The sequence below is a fragment of the Mobula birostris genome, chromosome 17 (assembly GCF_030028105.1).
Source record: "Mobula birostris isolate sMobBir1 chromosome 17, sMobBir1.hap1, whole genome shotgun sequence".
NCBI classification, from domain to species: Eukaryota; Metazoa; Chordata; class Chondrichthyes; order Myliobatiformes; family Myliobatidae; genus Mobula; species Mobula birostris.
Window position 1 is genome coordinate 13901276 of NC_092386.1, and position 24778 is coordinate 13926053.

Consider the following 24778-nt stretch of genomic DNA (forward strand, 5'->3'; position numbering starts at 1 on the left):
TCTCTCCCTCCTTTTTTAAAAAGTGGGGTTACATTAGCCACCCTCCAATCCTCAGGAACTAGTCCAGAATCTAAAGAGTTTTGAAAAATTATCACTAATGCATCCACTATTTCTTGGGCTACTTCCTTAAGCACTCTGGGATGCAGACCATCTGGCCCTGGGGATTTATCTGCCTTCAATCCCTTCAATTTACCTAACACCACTTCCCTACTAACATGTATTTCCCTCAGTTCCTCCATCTCACTGGACCCTCTGTCCCCTACTATTTCCGGAAGATTATTATGTCCTCCTTAGTGAAGACAGAACCAAAGTAATTATTCAATTGGTCTGCCATGTCCTTGCTCCCCATAATCAATTCACCTGTTTCTGTCTGTAGGGGACCTACATTTGTCTTAACCAATCTTTTTCTTTTCTCATATCTATAAAAGCTTTTACAGTCAGTTTTTAAGTTCCCTACCAGTCTGCTCTCATAATCTTTTTTCCCCTTCCTAATTAAGCCCTTTGTCCTCCTCTGCTGAACTCTGAATTTCTCCCAGTCCTCAGGTGAGCCACTTTTTCTGGCTAATTCGTATGCTTCTTCTTTGGAATTGATACGATCCCTAATTTCCCTTGTCAGCCACGGGTGCACTACCTTCCTTGATTTATTCTTTTGCCAAACTGGGATGAACAATTGTTGTAGGATAAATTAGGTGAAAAGTGAAGCCAGGTGGGTGGGGAAGGGGGAATGAAGTTATAAATTGGGAGGCAATATGTAGAAAAATCAAAGGACTGGAGAAGAAGGAATCTGATAAGAGAGGAGAGTGGACCATGGGAAAAAGGGTAGGAGGAGGATCACCGGGGAAGGTGATAGGCAGGTGATGAGAAAAGTTAGGAGGCCAGAGTGGGGAATTGAAGACGAGGGAAGGGGGAGGGGTAAGAATTACTAGAATAAGAAATTGATGTTCATGGTATCAGGTTGGAGATTCCCTAGACAGAATATGAGGTGTTGCTTCTCCACCTTGTGGGTGGCCTCATCATGGCAGAAGAGGAGGCCATGGACTGACATGTCAGAACAGGAATGGTGAGTGGAATTAAAATGGTTGGCCACTGGGAAATTCCACTTTTGGTGGATGGAGCAGAGGTGCTTGACAAAACAGTTCCCCCAATTTATGTTAGGATTCTTTAATGTAGAGGAGGCCGCATCGAGAACACCAGATACAGTTGATAATCTCAACAAATTCACAGGCGAACAGTTGTGTCACCTGGATGATTGTTTGGGGCCCTGAATGGAGGTGAGGTAGGAGGGGAATAGGTAGATATACATGAGCCTCCGCATCCAACACATCACTCGCAGCAGCGTCTGTCATCTTCAACAAGATCCTATGACCAGACATGTTGTTGCATCCCCCAACCACTCTTGCTTTCCGCAGGGGTGACTCCCTTCATGATTTCCTTGTCCTTTCATCCTTCTCCACTAATCCCCCTCCTGGTATGTATCCTTGCAAGCAACAGAAATGCTACACCAGCATTTGCAGAATCGCTTGTGTTTAACTGTGTGTTGAATTAGGTACTGTATATGCTTTAATTTTTTTAACAACAGGCAGAAGATGTAAATGCCTGAAAGAAAATGAATCTCAAGCTAGTGTTTAGTGACTTAGGTATTTTAATAACTGGTAGAAAAGGTAATCTAGTAATACTTAAGCACAAGCCTCCTGTGTATCTTTTTTCTGTACTAAGATTCACAGAAACATGCTGAGCAGATGGTGGAAGCTGTGAACGTTACCTATCAAGATCAGAAACCACCAATAGTGACGCTTGATGAAGCTATCGAGAAGAAATCCTTCCACCCATCACCCGGACCAGGATTACTAACTGGAGATCCTGCCAGTGCTATTTCACAGTCTCCTTGCACGGTTAAAGGTGAAATCAGGATGGGTGAACAATATCATTTTCACTTGGAAACACAGGTAATTTTCCATGAAATTAATAAATAGTTCTGTAATTCATTGCATAATTATGCTAGGAAGGGTGCAGTGAACAATTTTGTTTGTAAATTTAGAGTTAAAGTTTTGGCAAAAGGATCCTTGTATTCCAAGCCAGGCTTCACTCAAGCCTTGACTTTGAGCTCCCATCATACATTCCCCCACTGAGCTGATCAGGAATGTATTGGGAAGGTGACTGATGGCAGAACAGGGGCTTGCTGCACTCAAATACACACTTTCCTTTTCTGGTTGTTGAAACCAGGCATTTCGTTTGCTTGTAAAATGGTCTACCTGACCACATAACCATTCTCAACAAGGGGTCAGCAGTGGAAAAGGTAAGCAGCTTCAGGTTCCTGGGTGTCAGTTAGTCGAGTCCATGCCAACCTGACCTTCTGCCTCGTCCCATCGAGTCCGTATCTATCTAATCTTCAGCCTAGTCCCATCGAGTCCGTGCCGACCTAATCATTTGCCTAGTCCCTAGTCCTCTGCTGACCTTATCTTCTGCCTAGTTTTATCAACTTACGCTCCAACCATATCCATCTTAACCCATCCCATCCATATAATTATCTAAACTTTTGTTAAATGTTTACATTCGAACCTGCATCCATCACTTCAGCTTGCTGCTCATTCCACACTCTCACCACCCCCGAGTTAAGAAGTTTCCCCTGATATATTTCACACTAAACTTATGACTTCCAGTTCTACACCAAACCTAAGGGGAAAAGCCTGCATGCATTCACCCTATCTGTATCCCTCAATAGTTTAGATATATGTGGCAATAATAAACTATCAATTTATCTCATTCTAATATATAATAATTTGATATTTTTAAAGAATATTGCTTAAGATTCTGATCTGTGTTTATATGCCATTATTTTGCTTTCCCAAATGAACTGAATTGACTTTATTTCTTACATCCTTCATGTACATGAGGAGTAAAAATCTTACGTCTCAGTCTAAATTTGCAATGTGCAATCATAGTAATTTATAAACATTTACAATAAATACAATAGTCAATGTAACATAGAATACATTCAAATCAGCGTGAGTTAATCAGTCTGATGGACTAGTGGAAGAAGCTGTCCCAGAGCCTGTTGGTCCTGGCTTTTATGCTGTGGTACCGTTTCCCGGATGGTAGGAGCTGGAATAGGTTGTGGTTGGGATGACTTGGGTCCCCAATGATCCTGTGGGCCCTTTTTACACACTTGTCTTTGTAAATGTCCTGAATCATGGGAAGTTCACAACTACAGATGTGCTGGGCTGTCTGTACCACTCTCTGCAGAGTCCTGCGATTAAGGTAGGCACAATTTCCATACCAGGCAGTGGTGCAGCCAGTCAGGATGCTCTCAATTGTGCCCCTTTAGAATGTTCATAGGATTTGGGGGCCCACACCAAACTTCCTCAACCGTCAGAGGTGAAAGAGGTGCTTTTGTGCCTTTTTCACCACACAGCTTGTGTGTACAGACCATGCGATATGGATATGGATATGGTGATATGGATGCCAAGGAATTTAAAGCTGTTTACCCTCTCAACCCCAGATCCATTGATGTCAATAGGTGTTAGCCCGTCTCCATTTCTCCTGTAATCCACAACCAGCGCCTTTGTTTTTGCGACATTGAGGGAGAGGTTGTTTTCTTGACACCACTGTGTCAGAGAGATGACTTCTTCCATGTAGGCCACCTCGTTTGAGAAAAGGCCAATCACTGTAGTGGTGTCGGCAAATGTAATTAGCAGATTAGAGCTGTAGGTGGCGACACCCACGTAAGTAACCACATAAGTATTATTCTTCTTTTGAAATGTGCAAAGAGGTTTATTTCTCCTATGGAAATAAAAGAAATACAGATGCTGGAAATCTGAAATGACAGCAGAAAATGTTGGAATCACACAGGGGTCTGGCAGTGTGTATGAAGAAGAGTTGACATTCAGCTCAAAGATCCTTCATTGAATGTGGGAATGAGAGTAAACAAACAAGTTCTAAGCTTCGGAAGAGAGGAATGGATAAAGCCAAATGACTACTTCTGATAGGATTGCCACAATGATAAATTGTTGGTCAATTTGATAGGTTAAAACAAGAGATTTATATAGAGATGCAAACAAAGAAATGTGCTCTTGCTGATAGAATGCTGCTATTGTAATTTAATTCTTCCTTTAACATCCCTCATTAACCTCTGTACCCTACAGCTTCATCAACAACTTGTCACCATGCTGGTTCTGTCATACCCTGTCTCTGATAATCTCAGTTGCCAATCTACTCCTCCCGTCCACCCTGTCTGCAATTTAAAACTTGATCTCTTTTTCAGTTCTCCGACCTGAATTGTTAACGTGTGCTCTTTCACACTTGCTGCCTGGCATGTACAGTGTTTCCAGCATTTTCTGTTTTTTAAAAAATATTTTATTCATACTAAAACCTTAAGGTTGTCATAGCCACAATAGGCTTCAGCTACTTATAAAATGTTCTCAGTGATGTTGCAAATAGCCTCTGACAACCGAGTCCAACCCTGGCCTTCACATGTGGCTTAGCTACTAAGTCCAGCAGAACCATTTCTACTGACAGCAGAAGAGGCAAAGACAGGTTATTGGTGCCTTAAACCCAGTCAATTTTGGCAGATGGGACTCGAAAGCTGAAGTAATCTAGGAGGAGGAAAGCTCTGATCTCAAACCTCTGCTACCTTGCAGCCAAACCCACTAATGTAGAAGGCTTTGGGAGTAAACCTTGAGGAGAAAACTGAAGCTGGAGTCCATAAGGCAATCCTACATTAAATTCCTGTGACATTGCTGGTGCCAATCTGTATCAGTCTCTGCCATTGCTTTGGATTCATCAGCTAAGTGGAGAGGGGTGCCTGCTGCACAGGCAACAGCTTGCTCTCTAAATCGTACTGTCCTGCCTTGCGTACTGGTGTGCATATCTAATGTAAACATCTAGGACATAAAATCCATGGTTGACTCTCACCCTGTCCCTGTCTCTGAAACTAAAACATCCACACAGTAATATTTAAGATATATTTATTTAGAATTAAATAGATGAAACTGTAAACTACTGTACTTTTCACCATATTCCTTGTGGAAAGTTCAGGAAAGTTTCCAGTGATCTTAATATTGATTTAGCTTTCCTTAAGTTAAGCTGGTATAACTTGGGACAGTGCATTACAAATACTGCCCTTTTAGAAGTTCCTGTTTTTTACAATGCTATTTACCTTTGGATAGATCTGTCGGTGTGTGCCTACAGAAGATGGTCTGGACATCCAGGCATCAAGCCAGTGGTTGACTTTGGTCCAACAGGTCGTTGCCAATGCCCTTGGAATACAAGCGAAGAAGTAAATTTATTTTCATTGCTTAGTAAAGTATAATTATCTATCATTTTTTTTTCAGCTTACATTAGTGGTATCCTTGTGAAGTTTAGAAAACTCCAATAATACAGAATAATGGTGGGGCAGCAGGGTAGTGTAGAGGTTAGCATAAAGCCCTCATCAAAGATTACAGGGAGAAGGCAGGGGACTGGGTTAAAAGGTATGATAAATCAGCCATGATAGAATGGCAGAGCAGAAATAATGGGCTAAATGACCTAATTCTGCTTCTGTGTTTTATAATTTTATTGTTTTATAGATGCCATTTGGTGTAGTTGTACTTTGACAACGTGATTAGAGGCAGAACTAGTTTGGAACATAGGTCTTCATCGATACAGCGGGGGAAGCTAGTCTTTGTTGTTTCCAATGTATTCAGTCATTCCCAGTTTGTTCCACTGTGTTCAGCTGTTTCATAGAGTCATAGAACACTACAGCACAGAAGCATGCACCTTGGGCCACCTAGTCCATGCCGAATTATTAATCTACCTAGTCCCATTGACCTGCATCCGGACTACAGCCCTCCATGCCATTCCTATCCATGTACCTATCCAACTTTCTCTGAAATGTTGAAATCAAAACTGCATCCACCATTTGCACTGGCAGCTCAGTCCATACTCTCACCACCCTCTGATTGAAGAAGTCCCTTTTCATGTTCCCCTTAACCATTTCACCTTTCACCTTTAACTCTGTGTCTCTAGTTCTAGTCTCACCCAATCTCAATGGAAAAGCCTGCTTATATTTACCCTGTCTATACTCCTCATGATTTTGTATACATCTTTTAAATCTCCCCTCATTCTTCTACGCTCAAAAGTCCTAACTTATTCAACCTTTCCCTAACTCAGGTCCTCAAGTCCTGGCAACACCCTTATAAATTCTCTCCACCCTTTCAATCTTAAAGATGCAGGTGATCTAAACTGCACAAAGTATTCCAAATTAGGCCTCAGCAATGTCATAGGCAACTTTAAGATAACATTCCAACTCCTGCACTCAATACTTTGATTTGTGAAGGCCAATGTGCCAAAAGCTTTTTTACAATCGTTTCCAGAGTGTTCCAGTGCGCTCAGCTATTTTTCGGACTGAATTAGTGCTGAAGCCTGGGGTTTAGGTTGGTGGGGATGACTTAAAGAAGCAGAGGCATCATCTACTCAATTGGAGCATGGAACATGCAATGTATTGTGTAAGTTCCACATCTGATGCCGTAACTTGAGTTTTCTTTTAAGGAGGTAGTTACGAAATATTTTATTTGTAGTTTGAGCATTTGCGGTTTAATCCTTTATGTGCAAGATTGTATTCCTGTTGATATTTAACAGTTAACTCCCACAGTAAGCCTGACAATAATCTTTGGTAGATCATTCAGGTGTATTTGTGTTTTCACAGTATTAATGTCATGGCGAAGCGTTTGGGTGGAGCTTATGGAGGCAAAGCCAGTCGTCCAAATTTAGTGGCTTGTGCAGGAGCCGTAGCTGCTTCTATACTTCACAGGTAGGACTCAGATGCACAGAATACCAAATATTCTAGAGAGTTTTTAAATCAGTGAGTTGAAATCTGACTGCAAAGGAAGTACAGTAGATTCATTAACAACATTTGGAGGGAAAATCTGCTGCTGAAAGAGATATAGTAAAAATAAAGAAGTACAATTTAGTTATTTAATGTAATTAAAAAATACAACAAATTCTCTGTAAATGCTTGTAAAAATGCATCTCAGGGTAGCATCTTGGTTCTTTGATAATAAGTTCACTTTGACTTTAAATCTGCAAGAAAAAACATGCATAAAGACTGACAAACAGTGTGCAGAGGTACCTTTCAGAGTAACATGGTAACATATACGTGCTTGGATAATAAATTAACTTTGACCTTTGATGTAAAGTTATTAATTTGATTAATTAAGTAGTTCAAGTATTTTGCACTATGTTTGGGTTATTCACAATGGACAGGGACATGGATTTCCTCAAGTTTCTTTAATATTTACTGTACCTAATTCTCCTCCCTTGCCCATCCTGCTTCCCTTATGTACTCAAAAACTTAATTAGAGTTGGCAAAATCATGATTTTTTTAAGTGCCCTGTTTCAAGTCCTGAATAGATTTAGAAATTTTCTGACAGTTAATGTCATACCATTCAAGTTCAAAGTAAATTTATTATCAGTATATATATATGTCATCATATACTACAGAGATTCATTTTCGTGCAGGCAATAAATCCATAATAAAAAATAACCATGATAGAATCAATGAAAGACTTGGGTATACAACCTGGGTGTAAAAGACAACAAACTACAAATACAAAAAGAAAGAAATAATAATAATAAATAAATATTGAAGACATGAGATGAAGAGGCCTTGAAAGTGAGTCCATACATTGTGGGAACATTTCAATGATGGGCAAGTTAGTTCAAGAGCCTGATGGTTGAGGGGTAATAACTGTTCCTTAACCTGGTGGTGTGAGTCCTGGGGCTCTTAAAGCTTTCATTATTCTCATAGTATTTCTTCTCTACTTTCCCACCACTATCTCTACCTTACATGTGTTGTGTATAGATAGTGAGGTAAGCCTTTTGCAGTGCAAAGCTTCAGTACCTATGTTGAATGTGAGCTCTGTGCAGTTCTGCTTTCACACAGGCAGATTCAAGAACAATTATTTCCTTTCAACCATCAGGCTCTTGAACCGAAGTCAAGTCAAGTCACTTTTTATTGTCATTTCAAACATAACTGCTGGTACAGTACGCAGTAAAAATGAGACAATGTTTTTCAGGACCATGGTGCTACATGAAATAATACAAAAACTACACTGAACTACGTAAAACAAAACAAAAACTACACTAGACTACAGACCTATACAGGACTGCATAAAGTGCACAAAACAGTGTAGGCATTACAATAAATAATAAACAAGACAATAGGCACAGTAGAAGGCAGTAGTTGGGCAATAGTCTGATGGCTTGGGGGAAGAAACTGTTACATAGTCTGGTCGTGAGAGCCCGAATGCTTTGGCGCCTTTTGCCAGATGGCAGGAGGGAGAAGAGTTTGTATGAGGGGCATGTGGGGTCCTTCATAATGCTGATTGCTTTGCGGATGCAGCGTGTGGTGTAAATGTCTGTAATGGCGGGAAGAGAGACCCTGATGATCTTCTCAGCTGACCCCACTAATCTGCTGCAGGGTCTTGCGATCCGAGATGGTGCAATGGTGCAATTTCTGAACCAGGCAGTGATGCAGCTGCTCAGGATGCTCTCAATACAACCTCTGTAGAATGTGGTGAGGATGGGGGGGGTGGGAGATGGACTTTTCTCAGCCTTCGCGGAAAGTAGAGATGCTGCTGGGCTTTCTTTTCTGTGGAGCTGGTGTTGAGGGACCAGGTGAGATTCTCTGCCAGGTGAACACCAAGAAATTTGCTGCTCTTAACGAGTCGTCGATGTTCAGCGGAGAGTGGTAGCTCCGTGTCCTCCTGAAGTCAACAACCATCTCTTTTGTTTTGTTCACATTCAGAGACAGGTTGTTGGCTCTACACCAGTCCATTAGCCGCTGCACCTCCTCTGTATGCTGACTCATTGTTCTTGCTGATGAGAAACCCACCACGGTCGTGTCATCGGCGAACTTGATGATGTGGTTCGAGCTGTGTGTTGCAGCACAGTCATGGGTCAGCAGAGTGAACAGCGGTGGACTGAGCACACAGCCCTGGGGGGCCCCAGTGCTTAGTGTGAAGGTGTAGGGGATGCTGCTTCCGATCTGGACTGACTGAGGTCTCCCAGTCAGGAAGTCTAGGATCCAGTTGCAGAGGGAGGTGTTCAGGCCCAGTAGGCTCAGCTTTCCAATCAGTTTCTGAGGAATGATTGTGTTGAATGCTGAACTGAAGTCTATAAACAGCATTCAAACGTACGTGTCTTTTTTGTCCAGGTGTGTTAGGGCCAGGTGGAGGGTGCTGGCGATGGCGTTGTCTGTTGAACGGTTGGGACGGTACGCGAACTGCAGGGGGTCCAGTGAGGGGGGCAGCAGGGTCTTTATGTGCCTCATGATGAGCCTCTGGAAACACTTCATGATGATGGATGGTAGTCGTTGAGGCAGGACAGTGAAGACTTCTTCAGCATGGGGACGATGGTGGCGGCCTTGAAGTACGTAGGAACGACGGCGCTGCTCAGGGAGATGCTGAAGATGTCAGTGAGAATATCTGCTAGCTGGTCTGCACATCCTCTAAGCACTCTGCCTGGAATATTGTCTGGTCCAGCAGCCTTCCGTGCGTTGACCCTGCACAGGGTTCTCCTCACATCGGCCACGGTAAGACACAGCACCTGGTCATTTGGAGGAGGGGTGGTCTTCCTCGCCGCTGCGTCATTTGCTGCCCCAAAACGAGCGTAGAAGTTGTTCAGTGCAACTGGGAGGGAGGCATCACCCGCACAGTCAGGTGGTGTTGTCCTGTAGTTGGTGATGTCCTGAATGCCCTTCCACATGCGCTGCGTGTTGCCGCTGTCCTGGAAGTGGCTGCGGATTTGCTGGGCATGTGCATGCTTTGCCTCTCTGATAGCCCGGGCCATCAGATAACGTCACTGAACTTCACTTGCCCCTCCAACCTATAGACTCGCTTTCAAGGGTTCTTCATCTCATCTTCTCGATATTTATTGCTTATTTATTATTATTATTTTATTTTTATTTCTCTTTTTGTATCTGCACAGTTCGTATTTTGTACACTGGTTGTTTGTCCTCCTTTGTTGTGTGCATTTTTTATGGATTCTATTGTTTTTCTTTGTATTTACGGTGGAGGTCCACAAGAAAATGAATCTCAGGGTAGTTTATGGCAACATGTATGTACTTTGATAATAAGTTTACTTTAAATCTTGTATGTACGAAGTCAAGCTCCTATCCTGGAGCTTAATGAATCCATTGCTATGTTAGTAACCAACCATGAGTACGCTGATTCTCTTTCGCCTACAGTCTAAAGCTTGGACCATTTCACCCTGTTATAAACTTTCACTGCCTGGTACCAACCCCATAAGGGTCCACTTTATTATGTGCTCATCTCCCTATCTCTCTCTGTTGTACTGCAGACCGAGAATTCACTATTCCCTACTGTGAGTCTGCTATCTCCTACTACAATGGTGTGTTGAGGAAATCTACTTTGTTAGACAAGTATCTCTTTATGCAACTAGATCCTTGATTTCCTCACTTGCAGACCCCACTCAGTTCAGATTGGCAACAATATCTCTTCCACAATCACCATCAGCACGGCTGCACCACAAGCCCATGTGCTTAGCCCCCTGCTCTACTCACTTGAAACTTATGACTGTGAGGTTAAGTACAGCTTTAATACTATATTTAAATTTGCTGACAACACCACTGTGATTGGCTGAATCAAAGGTGGTTTTTAATCAGGATATAGGAGGGAGATTAAATGTCTGGTTGAATGGTGCCAGAAACAACAACCTTTCATCCAATATCAGCAAAGCCAAAGAGCTAAGTATTGACTACTGGAAGTCCGTGAGCCAGTCCTCAACAGGGGATCAGAGGTGGAGAGGGTCAGCAACCTCAGGTTCCTTGGCATTATCATTTCAGAGGATCTGTCCTGGGTCCAGCACGTCCCATTACAAAGAAGACACAATGGTGCCTTTACTTTCTTGGAAGTTTGTGAAGATTCGGCATGTCATCTAAAACTTTGAAAAACTTCTATAGGTGCGTAGAGGAGAGTAGACTGATTAGTTATATCATAGTCTGATACAAAACACCAATGCCCTTGAATTTAAAAACCTATGGAAAGTAATAGATACGGCCCGGTCAATCATGGGTAAAGCTCTCCACTCCATTGACCACATCTTCATGACACACTGTCACAGAAAACCAGCATCCATCATCAAGGACCCCCACCATCCAAGCCAGGCTCCCTTCTTGCTGCTGCCAGTGGGAAGGAGGTACATGGACACCAGCAGGTTCAGGGACAGTTATTACCCTTCATCGTTTAGGCTCATGAGCCAGTGTGGATAATTTCACTCACTCCAACACTGAATTGATTCAACAATCATGGACTTACTTTCAAGGACACCACAATTCCTGTTCACAATATTATTTATTACTCATTATCTATTATTATTTATTTTGTTTTTCTTCTTGTATTTGCATAATTTATTGTAATTTGTACATTGGTTTTTCATTGATTCTATTGTGTTTCTTTGCATTTATTGTGAATGTCCACAAGAAAATGAATCTCAAGGTTGTACAGTATATAGTGACATATAGGTACTTCGATAATAAATTTACTTTGAAACATGTATGTACAATGGGAACCCATCATCCTGAAGTTTAATGGATCCATTTCTAGTCTTGTAACCTGGCCTAGAATATACTTTAACCATTTCAGCTTGTGTCATTTCAGCCTGTTATAGACTGTCACTGCCTGGTAATAACCCTATAGGGGCTCCCCCATCTGTCTCTGCTGTGTTACAGAACCAAGAACTGATGATTCCCATTGTGAGTTTACTATCTCCTACTACAGTGGCCTGTTGAGGAACTTTGCTTCATTAGATGAATAAGGTCCCTTATGTGATGTTGCATTCTATATCATCACATTTCTTCCTTACAGACCTGTTCGATGCATGATGGACCTAAGCACCAACATGAAAGCCATCGGCAAACGGCATGGCTATATAGTAAGATACAAGGTGAGAAACGGTTCCAGATTGTGGAAGGCCTGATTTTTTTTTTGGTCTGATATGCTTGCTTTTTGAGAGCCAGTTTACTGTGATACAGACATGTGAAACTGCAGGTCTTCTATTCTCTCAATCATGATACTGGGTTTTCACCAGAAATGTATTCTATCTCTTTGCCTCCTTGGATACTACCTGATCCCTAGAGATCCCAGCAATTTGTTTATGCCTTCACATTAGACCATAAGACAAAGGAGCAGAATTAGGCTATTCAGTCCATCGAGTCTACTCCACCATTCCATCATAATGAGTTATCCTTCTCAACCCCATTCTTCTGCCTTCTCCCCATAACCTTTGACAAACTTTAAAATCAAGAGCCTATCAATCTCTGCTTTAAACATACCCAGTGACTTGGCCTCCATAGCTGTCTGTGGCAATGAATTCCAAAGATTCACTCTCTGGCTTGTGAAATTCCTCCTCATCTCAGTTCTAAGGAGGCATCCTTGTATTCTGAGGCTATGCCCTCTGATCCTAAACTTTCCCACTATAGGAAGTATCCTTTCCACATCCACTCTATCTAGACCTTTCAATATTTAATAGGTCTTAATGAGATCTCCCCTCATTCTTCTAAACTCAAACAATTATGGGCCCAAAGCCATCAACTGATCCTCATATGTTAACTTTTTCATTCCCAGTATCTTTCTCCAGACCCTCCTCTGGAGCCTCTCCAATGCCAGCACATTCTTTCTTAGATGAGAGGCCCAAAACTGCTCCCAATGTTCAAAAGGCAATGCCTTATCATAAGAAAAAAGGAATTCAGTCCAGCTCATCTTAAAAATATTGTGCTAATTAAATATTTAGGATAGTTTAACATTGCTGTTGCTTTACATTTGTAATGCAATTATCATCTATTGTAATTGTGTTACTCAACTAAAGGATCTGTGAGTTCTTTCAGCTGTTTGCTTTTTGCTTGTTGAACATTACATTGGTTCATCCATTGAATCCATTCAAATTCCTTGTAAAATATCTTCTATTCAAAGCTAAATTTCACTATTAGATATAAAAGGAGATACAATTTATGAAATATCTGAAATAAAAGTGGCAAACTCAATTGGGATTGGTGGCATCTCTAGACTGAGAAATGGTTAACATCTTCTATCGTAAACACCTGAAGAAGAATCATGGCTTGAAATCTCAACTGTTTATTCCTCTCCATAGATGCTGCCTGACCTGCTGAGTTCTTCTTGCATTTTGTATGTGCAACATCTGTGTTTCATTTAGGAACAATCATGAAAAATCTATCTGTTTTTCTCTATTCTTGGAGGCTATCTAACATAGAACATAGAAATTTACAGCACATTTCAGGCCCTTTGGCCCACAATGTTGGGCCGACCATGTAACCTACTCCAGAGACTGCCTAGCATTTCCCAATCCCATAGCCCTCTGTTTTTCTACACTCCATGTACCTATCTAAGAGGCTCTTAAAAGACCCTATCGTATCTGCTTCCACCGCTGCCACTGGCAGTGCACTCCATGTACCCACCACTCTCTGTTTTAAAAAAAAACTTATCTCTGACATCTCCTCAGTACCTATTTCCAAGCACTTTAGATCTATGTCCCCTCATGTTAGCCATATCAGCCCAGGGAAAAAGCCTCTGGTTTCCACACAATCAATGTCTCTCATCATCTTATACACCTCTATCAGGTCACCTCTCATCCTCCATCGCTCCAAGGAGAAAAGGCCAAGTACACTCAACCTATTCTCATAACCTGCTCTGAATTTACAGAATTTTCTGTTTTTGGTTTCCGTTTCTGGGGTGATTTGGCAATTTGCTCATTCTTTAAAATCTCCAAACAATTTCTGTTGCACCAGCCTGCTAAACATCTGTTCCACAATGATATCATATTCTTGGTAAAAAGAAATTTGCTTAATTTTGTTTTTTACTTCATTTTGACATTCTTAGTATTAAATATCCTGTCTTTAAAGCCTAATTGTTGTTTATGACAGAAGAGTTTTGCTATATTCAAATTCTTATTTGTGACAATATGAAATTTATCAGATACCCCTGGCCCTCACCTTCAATTAATTTTGTCTACACTTTCCACTCCCTCAGGAAAGCTGTCAACATTATCAAAGACTCCTCTCACACCACTCATTCTCTCTTCTCCCCCAGCCTTCCATTAGACAGAAGATACAAATCATTGACAAAATGTGCCACCAGCGTCAAGGACAGTTTGACTTCTGCCACCTTGCGCTCCATTCCTGATGAAGGATCTCAGCCTGAATCGTTGATTGTTTACTCCCCTCCGTAGATGCTGGCTGACTTTCTGAAGTCTTTCAGCAATTTGTGTGTGTTGCTTAAGGACAGTTTCTATCTTGCTCTTATAAGATTCATAGCCTTTCCTATTCTAAAGATGAACTATTAATCTCCCAGTCTACCTTGCACATTATTGTCTACCTACACTGCATTTTCTCTGTAAATATGATACTTTATTCTGCATTCTGTTACTGCTTTCCTTTTGTATTACCTCAGTTTGCTAATGTATGGAATAATCTGTTTGGATTGTATGCAAAGTTTTGCATTGTCTCCCAGTTATCTTTGAACTCCGCTGGTGCATTAATTTTGCCATATAGAGACCCAGTGAAACCAGTACTCCAGATGTAGCCTCGCCAAATTTAACCTCAGTAACAGCTTCCCTAGACCTCAATTCAAGCATTTTAATTGCTTTCTTCACTTCAATGATTTAACAAGTTTTAAATGCATGATTGTACTTTGGAATGATGCACTGCTGCTGCCCATTACTGCACAGTCTTCAGTGAGATACAGGCAGTCCAGTCAGATTGTTATCAATCTGTCGCAACTAGCCATGCTTAAAAAGACATTGCCTTTGATTTGTTGCAGGTGGGCTTCAATGAGGATGGCACACTAAATGGCATCATTATTATTTACTACTGTAACAGTGGAAGCAGTCCAAATGATAATGAAGTTGGAGAGAACTTGGTGTTTTCAGATAATGGTAAAGTATCACTATGATTTGCCCCATTGTGTGAAGAACTGAGGATGAGGAAATGGGCCTGTTCTGGCTGCTCCAGATTTTGGGGCTATGGACTCACTTTTATTCTGAATGCGGTTGCTTTAATTGATTGCATGGTTTGTTTTTTTTTCTCTCTTTCTGTGCATCAGTGTTCTTTCTTTTAATTGTTCTTTTTTAAGTTTCTTATTTTGTGGCTGTCTGTAAGCAGATGAATCTCAAGGTTGTATAATCTATACATACTTTGATAATAAATGTACTTTGAACTTTATCTCATTTAGGAATTCAGTATTAGTATGTTATCAGCATTTAAAGCCTGTAATGCTGTCAGTTATCTTGATTATTCACCCATCTCCCTTCAACCCTGATGGAATTGTCCCCATTCATTCTATTCCTCCGTTCTCCCTCTTGTACTTGCCAAGTGTGCTTCTCTCTTACTTCCTCTCTCACGCTCTTTCCCTCTTCTCCAATCCCGCCAAAGACACTAGCTTCTGTTTGTTTCTCAGAATATCTGACATCAGTGGTATTTTGCTTTTGTTTAACTGCTGTTTCCATGAGTTTTCACCACAGAGGCATAGTGGTTATCATAACGCTTTACAGTGCCAGCAGGCTGGGCTCAGTTCCTGTCACTTGTCTGTAAGGAGTTTGTACGTGTGTTTCATCTGGGTGCTCCAGTTTCCTCCCACGTTCCAAAGATGTACTGGTTAGTGTTAGTGAGCTGTGGGCATGCCATGTTGGCATGCCATGTTGGCACCAGAGGTGTGATTACACTTGCTGGCTGTCCAGCATAATCCTCACAGATTTGATTTGACCCAAATGATGCATTTTGTGGTATGATTCGATGTACATATGATAAATAAAATTTATCAGTCAAGGTAGAAAGTACAAATTCCTTACAGGCGCCAGCAGGAATTTAACGCCAATCAGTTTTCATCACTCTATAAGGTATTCTGCTAGCCACTGCAGCACAGAAACTGTGTACTGTTTTAGATTTTCAGCAACTGCATTTGTATTGTTTGGAATTAAAATCAACTCCATTAACTGCAATATTTACGTCTAATATCACTCACACGTAGTAAATCTAGCCATTGGAAAATGCTCATTATTGTATATGGGAACATTGGCACCTTAGACCAAGGTTTTCTCCTCTCTAAATTCATAATTCAGAGTTATTGGCACCTAAATGTGTGCTACATAACGTAGCAGTTAGTAAAGTGCTATTACAGCTCAGAATGCTGGAGTTTCATTCCATCGTCCTCTGTCAGGAGTTTGTACGTCCTTACTGTGAAGGCGTGCGCTTCCTCCAGAAGCTCTGCTTTGTCACGTGGTCCAACGACGTACTGATAGTAGGTTAATTGGTCATTGTAAGTTGTCCTGTGATTAGACTAGTATTAAATAGGTGGGTTTCTGGGTAGTGAGGTTTTTTTTGGGCCAGAAGAGCCTGTTCTGTACTGTATCTCCTAACAAATAAAAATAAATATGCTTGATAACTCTGCTCATTGTGAACTGTTTCTGTATTTATTTATGGAAATTAAATACTTAATACCTGCAACATTTAAAATAGCCACCAAGTTTACAATGCATAAGCAAAAAGTCAAATTATTGAAGTTCATGGTGTGGTCATTTACACTTTGCTCATGAGGTTCATGGCACTTTTCCTTATTGCAGCTTACAGGTGTAAAAATTGGCAGCTGATCCCTGTAGCTTTGAAGACAAATCGTGCACCTCATACATGGTGCAGATCTCCAGGTAAGAGATGTGTGTATACTGAATGAATTATAGAATACTACTGTACAGAATTACATCCTTCAACCCATCTAGTCCATGCTGAACTGTTACTCTTAGTCCCATTGACTCACACCTGCACTGTAGTCCTCCATGCCCCTCCCATCCAGGTACTTATCCAAACTTCTCTTAAGTATTAACATCAAACTTGCAGCCACCATTTCCACTGGCAGCTCATTCCACAATCTCACTTGTTCCCCCTCAGTATTTCACATTTCACCCCTAACCTATGACCTCTATTCTAGACTTCATTTTTATTTTTTGTCTGCTTTCTTGAATAAATTGTGTATAATTTATGTTTAGTTTATGTTTTCCTTATGATTACTGTTTATACAATGCTATGTTCCTGTGGTACTGTTTTCAATGCACATGTAGTTGTGTATAGAGCAACAAACTCCACTTTTACTTTGACTAGCATCAAAACTGTGATTTCAGTTGATTGCTTGTGAATGTCTTCATCATTCTAATTTCAGAACACTGAGGCACTTTTAAGGAATAAAAATACTATTAAAGATATTTAAAAAAGTGAAAATAAAAATTGCTGAAAATAATATATATAAAGCTACTGAACTCTATAGCCACTTCTTCCTGTTGACTTCTATGGGCACACTGAAACTCCACCAAAAAATGTTAATTTAGCTTATAGGCAGCACACTAGTGGTTAGTGTAACACTATTACAGCGGCACTGACCAAGGTTCAATTTCCAAAGCTGTCTGCCAGAGTGTGTATGTTCTCCCCATGACCATGTGTGTTTCCTCCGGTTGTTCCAGTTTCTACACATTTCAAAGACGTGTGTGTTAGTAGGGTCATTGGTCACATGGGTGTAATTGGGCATCACGGGCTCATTGGGATGGAAGGGCCTATTACCGTACTGTATTTCTAAGATATCAATAAAAGAGATTCAACAGGGAGATTCCCAGCTGTGAAGTTCACTCCTCTGTTGTCCAATAGAGCAGTGTAGTTATCATGATCATAAATTTAGCAGGGCTGGGAAAGTGGACTTCAGTTTCTGCCCAAAGTGTTCTGGGCTTCCACACAGTTAACTAGGTTAAAGGTAGCAGTTTGACTGTATCTTTCAGCTCTGCATTAGAAGGTTTAATCTGACCTCTTGTGTAGGAAAACAAAAATAAGTTTTATCTTCAGAATGGTTGTGCCAGTCAAGATGTTCTTAGACTAGAACTAACTAATTAGTTAAATGGTTATATTATATTCCCAGTAGGTGCTTTGGGTATGTGAGACTCAGTAGTTTTAACAGAATATGTTTGTGTAAAATAAATCAGTACTAGGAGAAAACTTACTGAAGCTAAAATGTAACTTGGGACACAAATTAGAAATACAGTATTTGTCACTATCACTAAACAAGCGAATAGGCAGCTACCCCAAATATTGCTCATAAGGATAGCAAGAGAAATTTTGATTAAGTCGCGGTAGGAACTTTCGGCTCTTTGAGTTACACACACAAAATGTTGGAGGAAATCAGCAAGTCAAGCAGCATCTATGAAGGGGAATAAACAGTCAACATTTTGGGCCAAGACTCTACATCAGGAATGGAAAGAAAAGAGGTTGAAGCCAAAATAAGAAGGTGGTTGTTGGGAGGAGGGGAAGGAGTACAAGATGTAAATGGTAGTTGACACCAGGTGAGGGGGATGGAGAATGAAGGGAGAAGTGAGAAGCTGGGAGAGGTAAAGTACTGAAGAAGGAGGAATCTGATAGGAGAGGCACGTGAACCATGGGAGATAAAAACTTGGAGGGGAATAAGCAGTCGTCATTTTGGGCCAAGACCTTTCATCAGGACTGGAAAGGAAGGGGACAAAAGCCAGAATAAGAAGGTGGGGAAGCAACTTTCTTTGAGTTGTTTTATGGGGTCATTGGTACCTAATTGGAATAGGTCATTTCACCTGCACAGTTATATCTAGAACAGAGCGACACAAGAATGACAGTGTAGATTTACACAATAAGTTCAGAAGAGATGTGATCACAATTTTTGTAGGATGGAATTCTACTAATTTGCACACCAAAACGTTTTGCACGTTCAGGTTCAAAGCCCAACATATTTGTCATTGAGACGATCCTTGAACACGTGGCCAAGTTTCTGTCACTGGATCCAATTGCTGTGAAGCAGAAGAATCTGTATGCTCGGGGAGACCAAACACCAATGGGTTTTGTTCTGCCTTACTGCAGCATTCAGGACCTTTACTCGAGTGAGTTTGGAACTCTGTCATTATAGATTAAGATTTAATGAGAGCTTGTGTACTTGTACTAGAAGTAGGTGTTTATGTTTAGTCAACTGAAATTGTAAGCATTGATATAATTGTATATTTTGAATATTATCTGCAAATATATTTATAAGATCCTTTATGTTTACTTCAAAACACATCATTTGTTTTGGAAGTCACATACAAAGACGGTACATAAATACTTTTGTAGACATGCCTATTTTTTCTTTTTAATGGACAATTCTTACTTGTTCTAAACACAGGAGATTCTGCAGATACAGAGCAACGCATACAAAATACTGGAGGAACTCAATTGGTCAGGCAGTATCTGTAGAGAGGAAAAATCATTTATTTATTATATGTACATCGAAACATGCAGTGAAATGTTTTGTTGGTGTAGTGAACTGTGTTTAAAATGAATAAATATCCAAAGCACATCACTGAATTGGAGCAGTCTAACCCATTTTTCAGCATTTCACTGTATATGTTACGTGCACATGTTGCAATTAAACCTACTTTTTTTTATCTTTATCTTTAATATGTGAGAGTTTTCACGTTACTCCTGAATATGATTCTCTTTTGTGCATAGATTATTGTTCAACTCTTTGCAGTCACAGATCAAATGACTTTTACTTTTGTCTCTATCCTACCTACTGATGAATTCACAAAATAATTCATTTTTTTCAAAAAAGCAACACACATCAAAAATGCTGGTGAACGCAGCAGGCCAGGCAGCATCTATAGGAAGAGGTACAGTCGACATTAGCCCTTCATCAGGACTAACTGAAAGAAGAGATAGTAAGAGATTTGAAAGGGGGAGGGGGAGGGGGAGATCCAAAAAAAATCAATTACTTCAAATTAGCTATTTTACTTGGAAGTCTGGAAAACATGTGGGAGACGTGGGAGCACAGTTTTTTTTCAGTTGCACCACCAAATGAAAAAAAAGTTAACGTTCAAATGACACACATCAAAGTTGCTGGTGAACACAGCAGGCCAGGCAGCATCTCTAGGAAGAGGTGCAGTTGACGTTTCAGGCCGAGACCCTTCGTCAGGGCTAACTGAAGGAAGAGTGAGTAAGGGATTTGAAAGTTGGAGGGGGAGGGGGAGATCCAAAATGATAGGAGAAGACAAGAGGGGGAGGGATAGAGCCAAGAGCTGGACAGGTAATAGGCAAAAGGGATACGAGAGGATCATGGGACAGGAGGTCTGGGAAGAAAGACAAGTGGGGACGGGGGACTCAGAGGTCTGCAGAATTCCTGTTGTTAACGTTCAAATGCTTTTGTTGGTTTCAATCTGAACAGCTCAGTTAACAAAAGCGGATGTGGCAGAACGCATGCAAGCAATTAAGAAGTTTAATGCAGAGAACGTGTGGAAGAAGAAAGGTCTGGCAGTGGTGCCCCTTAAGTACAGCCTCTTCTGGAGCTGGACATATTACCTGTGTGAGTATTGAAAAAAAACATACTCTGGTGGCACACCTGGGTAAGAGTGTAACTGAAAGGAGATATTTGAGACATGGAAATATACTCAGTGGCTACTTTATTATGTACACCTGTACTCCTGCTTGTTAATGCAAATATCTAATCATGCAATCATGTGGCGGCAACTCCATGCATTAAAAGCATGCAGACATGGTCAAGAGGTTGAGTTGTTGTTCACATCGAATGTCAGAATGGGGAAGAAATGTGATCTAAGTGAGTTTAGCCATAGAATGACTGTTGGTGCCAGTTAGGGTGGTTTGAGTATCTCAGAAACTGCTGATTTCTTGGGATTTTCACATGCAACAGTCTGTAGAGGTTACAGAGAATGGTGCGAGAAACAAAAAGCATCCAGTGAGTGGCAGTTCTATGAGTGAAAACACCTTGAGACAATTTAAAGGAGTATGGCCAGACTGGTTCAAGCTAACAGGATGGTAACAGCAGCTGAAATAACCATGCATTACAACAGTGATGCGTAGAAGAGCTTCTCTGCACAACATGTCGAACCTGAAGTCAGAAGACTATGCTAGATTCCATACCTGTACCTATTAAAATGGCTACTGAGTGTATACTGTCATAGAAAAATTGTTTTCTGTAAGAAGACGCAGTGTTTTCACTTTTGGACACATCTTAAAATCACTATTTCAGTCTGTGTACATTTTTTCACAGAGAATTGTGGGTACATGGAATGCCCTGCCAGTGGTGGTGGTGAACACAGATACATAAGGGACATTTAAAAGACACTTAGAGATAGAATAATGGAGGGGTATGTAGGAGGGAAGGGTCAGATTGATCTTAGAGTAGGTTAAAAGGTTGGCACAACATTGTGGGCCGAAGGGCCTGTACTGTGTCATATTGCTTTGTAAACAGAAGTGCATTTATTTTGCTTGGTACTGGGTTCTTCCTTTTGTCAAAAACAGTTTAGAGCATTAAAAACATCAAGGGAGTCCAAAACCTGGGCATAAAATTAGGGCAAGAGGAAAAAGACCTACGAGGCACCTTCTTCATGCAGAGGGTGGTGAGAATATGGAATGAGCTGCCACAGGAAGTGACTGAGGCAAACAAGTATTTAAGAAGCATTTGGATAGGTAGATGGAGGGGTGGAGCTTAGAGGGTTGTGGGCTGAACGCAGGAAATTTGGTCTAGTTTGGTGGGCAGCATGGTCAGTATGGACTAATTGGGCTGAAGGGCCTGTATCCTTGTTTTATTGTTCTATAACTCATTCTCGTTTAGCTTGAGCATAATTATAATTAGTCAGATTTAATCCCTTTGTACTATACCAGCAATTTGTCCTAACTGAAAAGAGGTTGGAGTTAAAGAATAAAGTTATTAGAGCTAATTTACTCATTGCTTGGGTGAGGTAGGAAGATGTTTGATAGCTCTGGGACTGTATTTGCTGGAGCTTAGAAGAATGAGGACAGATCTCATTGAAACCAAACAAGTCATTATTTAAAGCAGAGTTTGATCAGTTACTGATTAGTAAGGGGTCAAAGGTTATGGGGAGAAGGCAGGAGAATGAGGTTAGAGAGGCAAGATAAATTAGCCACGATAGAATGGCAGAGTAGACTTGATGGGATGAATGGCCTAATTCTGCTCTTCTGACTTATGGCCTTAAGTTAGCACTAATTTGACAAACTCAAGCAAATTGAAATAGATTACATTAAAATAGTAAATGGAAAACTTCTTATATCAGTGAATTTTAATGAACCTTGGTGTTAGGTGAGAGAATGATTTTTGTTGAGTATTAAAATGTCACCCAGGAACAAATTGTGGTGTAATCTTCTTTGCAATATATATACCAAATCCATTTGGGCTTGACATAATCCAAATTTCCCGGCCAATAAGCAGGAACACTTATAGACACTTATCTGTCAGCAATAGACTAGAATATTGTTGGCTTTAGCTCTACCTGCTGAGCTCTTTGAGCTTACCCTACCCAGTAGATCATGGCTGATTTGATTTCAGTCTCATCTTGGTATCCCTGGCTATCTTTGTTAACCTTCCACTCCCTTCCTGAACAAGAATCTGCTACTTTAGCTTTTAAAAATATTCAAAGGCTCTGCTACCCCCTTGTGGAAGTCCAGATACTGAAAATTCTCAGTGAAATTATTTCACCTTCTCTCTATCACAGAGAGAACCCTTACTTTTAATCAGTGATACCATGTTCTCGAATCTTCCACAAGCGGAAACATTTTCTTCTTGATTTCTTACTCTTATCTTTCCTTATCGGACAACGCATCCATAATATTGCAACGATTTCTCCAATTTCCAATAATTTCTTCCCCCCTCCCCCTTCACTCTTTTCCCATTCTCCACTCTGGTCTCATCTCTTCTCCTGACCTGTCCATCATCTTCCTCTGATTCCCCTCCTCTTCCCTTTCTACCATGATCCACTCTCCTCTTCCATCAGATTCCTTCTTTACCTCTTCCACCTTTCACCTCTCAGATTATTACTTCATCCACCCTTCATCATCCACCTACCTTGTCCCACAGCTGATCTCAACTATCACTTGTCAGCTTGCATTCTTCATTCTTACCCCACCACCTTATTCTGGCTTTTCAAACCCTTCCTTTCTAGTCCCAATTGTTGATGGGGTCCTGAAATGTTGACTGTTTATTCCCCTCTTTAGAACTTGATGTCTTGTTGAGCTCCTCCAGCATCTTGTGTGTGTTGCTCAACATTTTCTCCTCACCCAGTTTGTTAAAATCCTTAGAATATTATATGTTTTGATGAATTCACTCCCTTCTGGAAAGTGCTACAGGGCTATTAAAACTAAACTTCACACTATCTTAAAGTTTATTCCTGGAGGCAATCTGATCAACCATTTTAGTTAGCCCCCAAAATGCTCTATCTACTACTGCCATCACTATAAACACTTTAAACCACTTTTTATAATGCTGTTTATGTTGTAAATACACACTAGTATTTATGTATTTATTGATGTATTTACATATAAATATATGTAAATGTATGTATATGGCGAATTAAGTCGATCCTTGATCATCCTAAACTTCTGTAAGTACAAACCTCACTATTCCAATCTTTCCTTGTATAACACATCCATAAGAGTACAGATAACTGGACATGTGACTGAGGTTACTAAGGATAGTCTACAGTAATGACTGGTAATGAAAATTATCGCAACCTTCAAGGCAAGAAGTTGCATTTAGATCACTGGCATGATTTACTTCAGTGAAGTCATACTGCCATCATGTTGTCTTTGGCAGGGCAGTTTAAATTTACCTTAGTTGTTCATTGAAGATAAATAAGGCTTGCCTGACTTTCTTGTCCAATGAGGAAAGAAAAATTCTTGTATTCCCACGTTCTATCACCTTATTAAATTCAAATGTAAATATCTTAATATATTAAACACAAGAAATTCTGAAAATACTGGAATTCCAGTGCAACCACACAAAATGCTGAAGGAAATCAGCAGATCAGGCAACATCTATGGAGGGGAATAAACAGTCGACGTTTTGGGCTAAGACCCCTCATCAGGATTCTGCCTGATTTGCTGAGTTCCTCCAGCATTTTGTGTGTGTGTTTTCATATATCAATAGCTTTCTCAATAAGGCATTGCCAAAGGTGACTTAAGCACCTACTAGACCCAGAATAAGAAAAGTTTATAGAATCCGAATCATTTATCATCACTGACATATGTCGTGAAGTTGCGGAGTTGTAGCATACAGTGAAACACAGACACAGACACACACACACACACACACACCATCATTAAGAACTCCCGTCACCCAAGATGTGCCCTATTCTCATTGCTGCCATCAGGAAGAAGGTACAGAAGCCTGAAGGCATACTCAGCAATTCAGAAACAGCTTCTTCCCCTCTGCCATCCAATTTCTGAATGAACATTGAATCCATAAACACTACCTCAGTACTTTTTTGTTCTCTTTTTGCACTACTTATTTAATTTGACCCTTTTAATATATATATTTACTGTAATGTACAGTTTTTATTATGTATGGCAATGTACAATGTGTATATGCATATATACCCATGGCTGTGACCATAGATTTTATCTGTAGTAGTCCTACATAGGAATATATTTGCAGATTCCCTTCAGAGCTGCACAGAGTCGCCATTCTTTGGTGCCAACTTAACAGGAAACCATCTTCTCATTGGCCTACTGTAAAGGGTAACCATCTGAAATGCCAGTTACAGTATGCATACAGAATTTTCTATACTTTCTCAGAGCACTTGAGTAATCAACAAAGTTTTGTCCTTCTTCCTCAACTCGAAATATTACAGTTGGCATTTTGCTTGTCCATGGTATTTTGAACAAACATTCTTGCATTCTTACCGGCTTTACCTGTATTTGGAATGTCCT

General features: G+C 40.5%; 1 protein-coding gene across 8 annotated transcripts in view; it reads left to right on the forward strand.

Moving 5' to 3' along the window:
- Positions 1–24778, forward strand: part of LOC140211509 (xanthine dehydrogenase-like) — a 134422-nt gene that overhangs the window by 80767 nt on the left and 28877 nt on the right. For all 8 annotated transcript variants that reach the window (XR_011889496.1, XR_011889493.1, XR_011889492.1 and 5 more), the window contains exons 16-23: positions 1717–1946; positions 5166–5275; positions 6683–6787; positions 11862–11940; positions 14829–14943; positions 16627–16707; positions 18781–18945; positions 20262–20399. Coding sequence is in view for 3 of the 8 variants with exons in the window: in XM_072281284.1 (XP_072137385.1) it covers positions 1717–1946; positions 5166–5275; positions 6683–6787; positions 11862–11940; positions 14829–14943; positions 16627–16707; positions 18781–18945; positions 20262–20399 (1023 nt within the window). In the remaining 5 variants the exon portion in view is untranslated. The remainder of the gene's footprint in view (positions 1–1716; positions 1947–5165; positions 5276–6682; positions 6788–11861; positions 11941–14828; positions 14944–16626; positions 16708–18780; positions 18946–20261; positions 20400–24778) is intronic.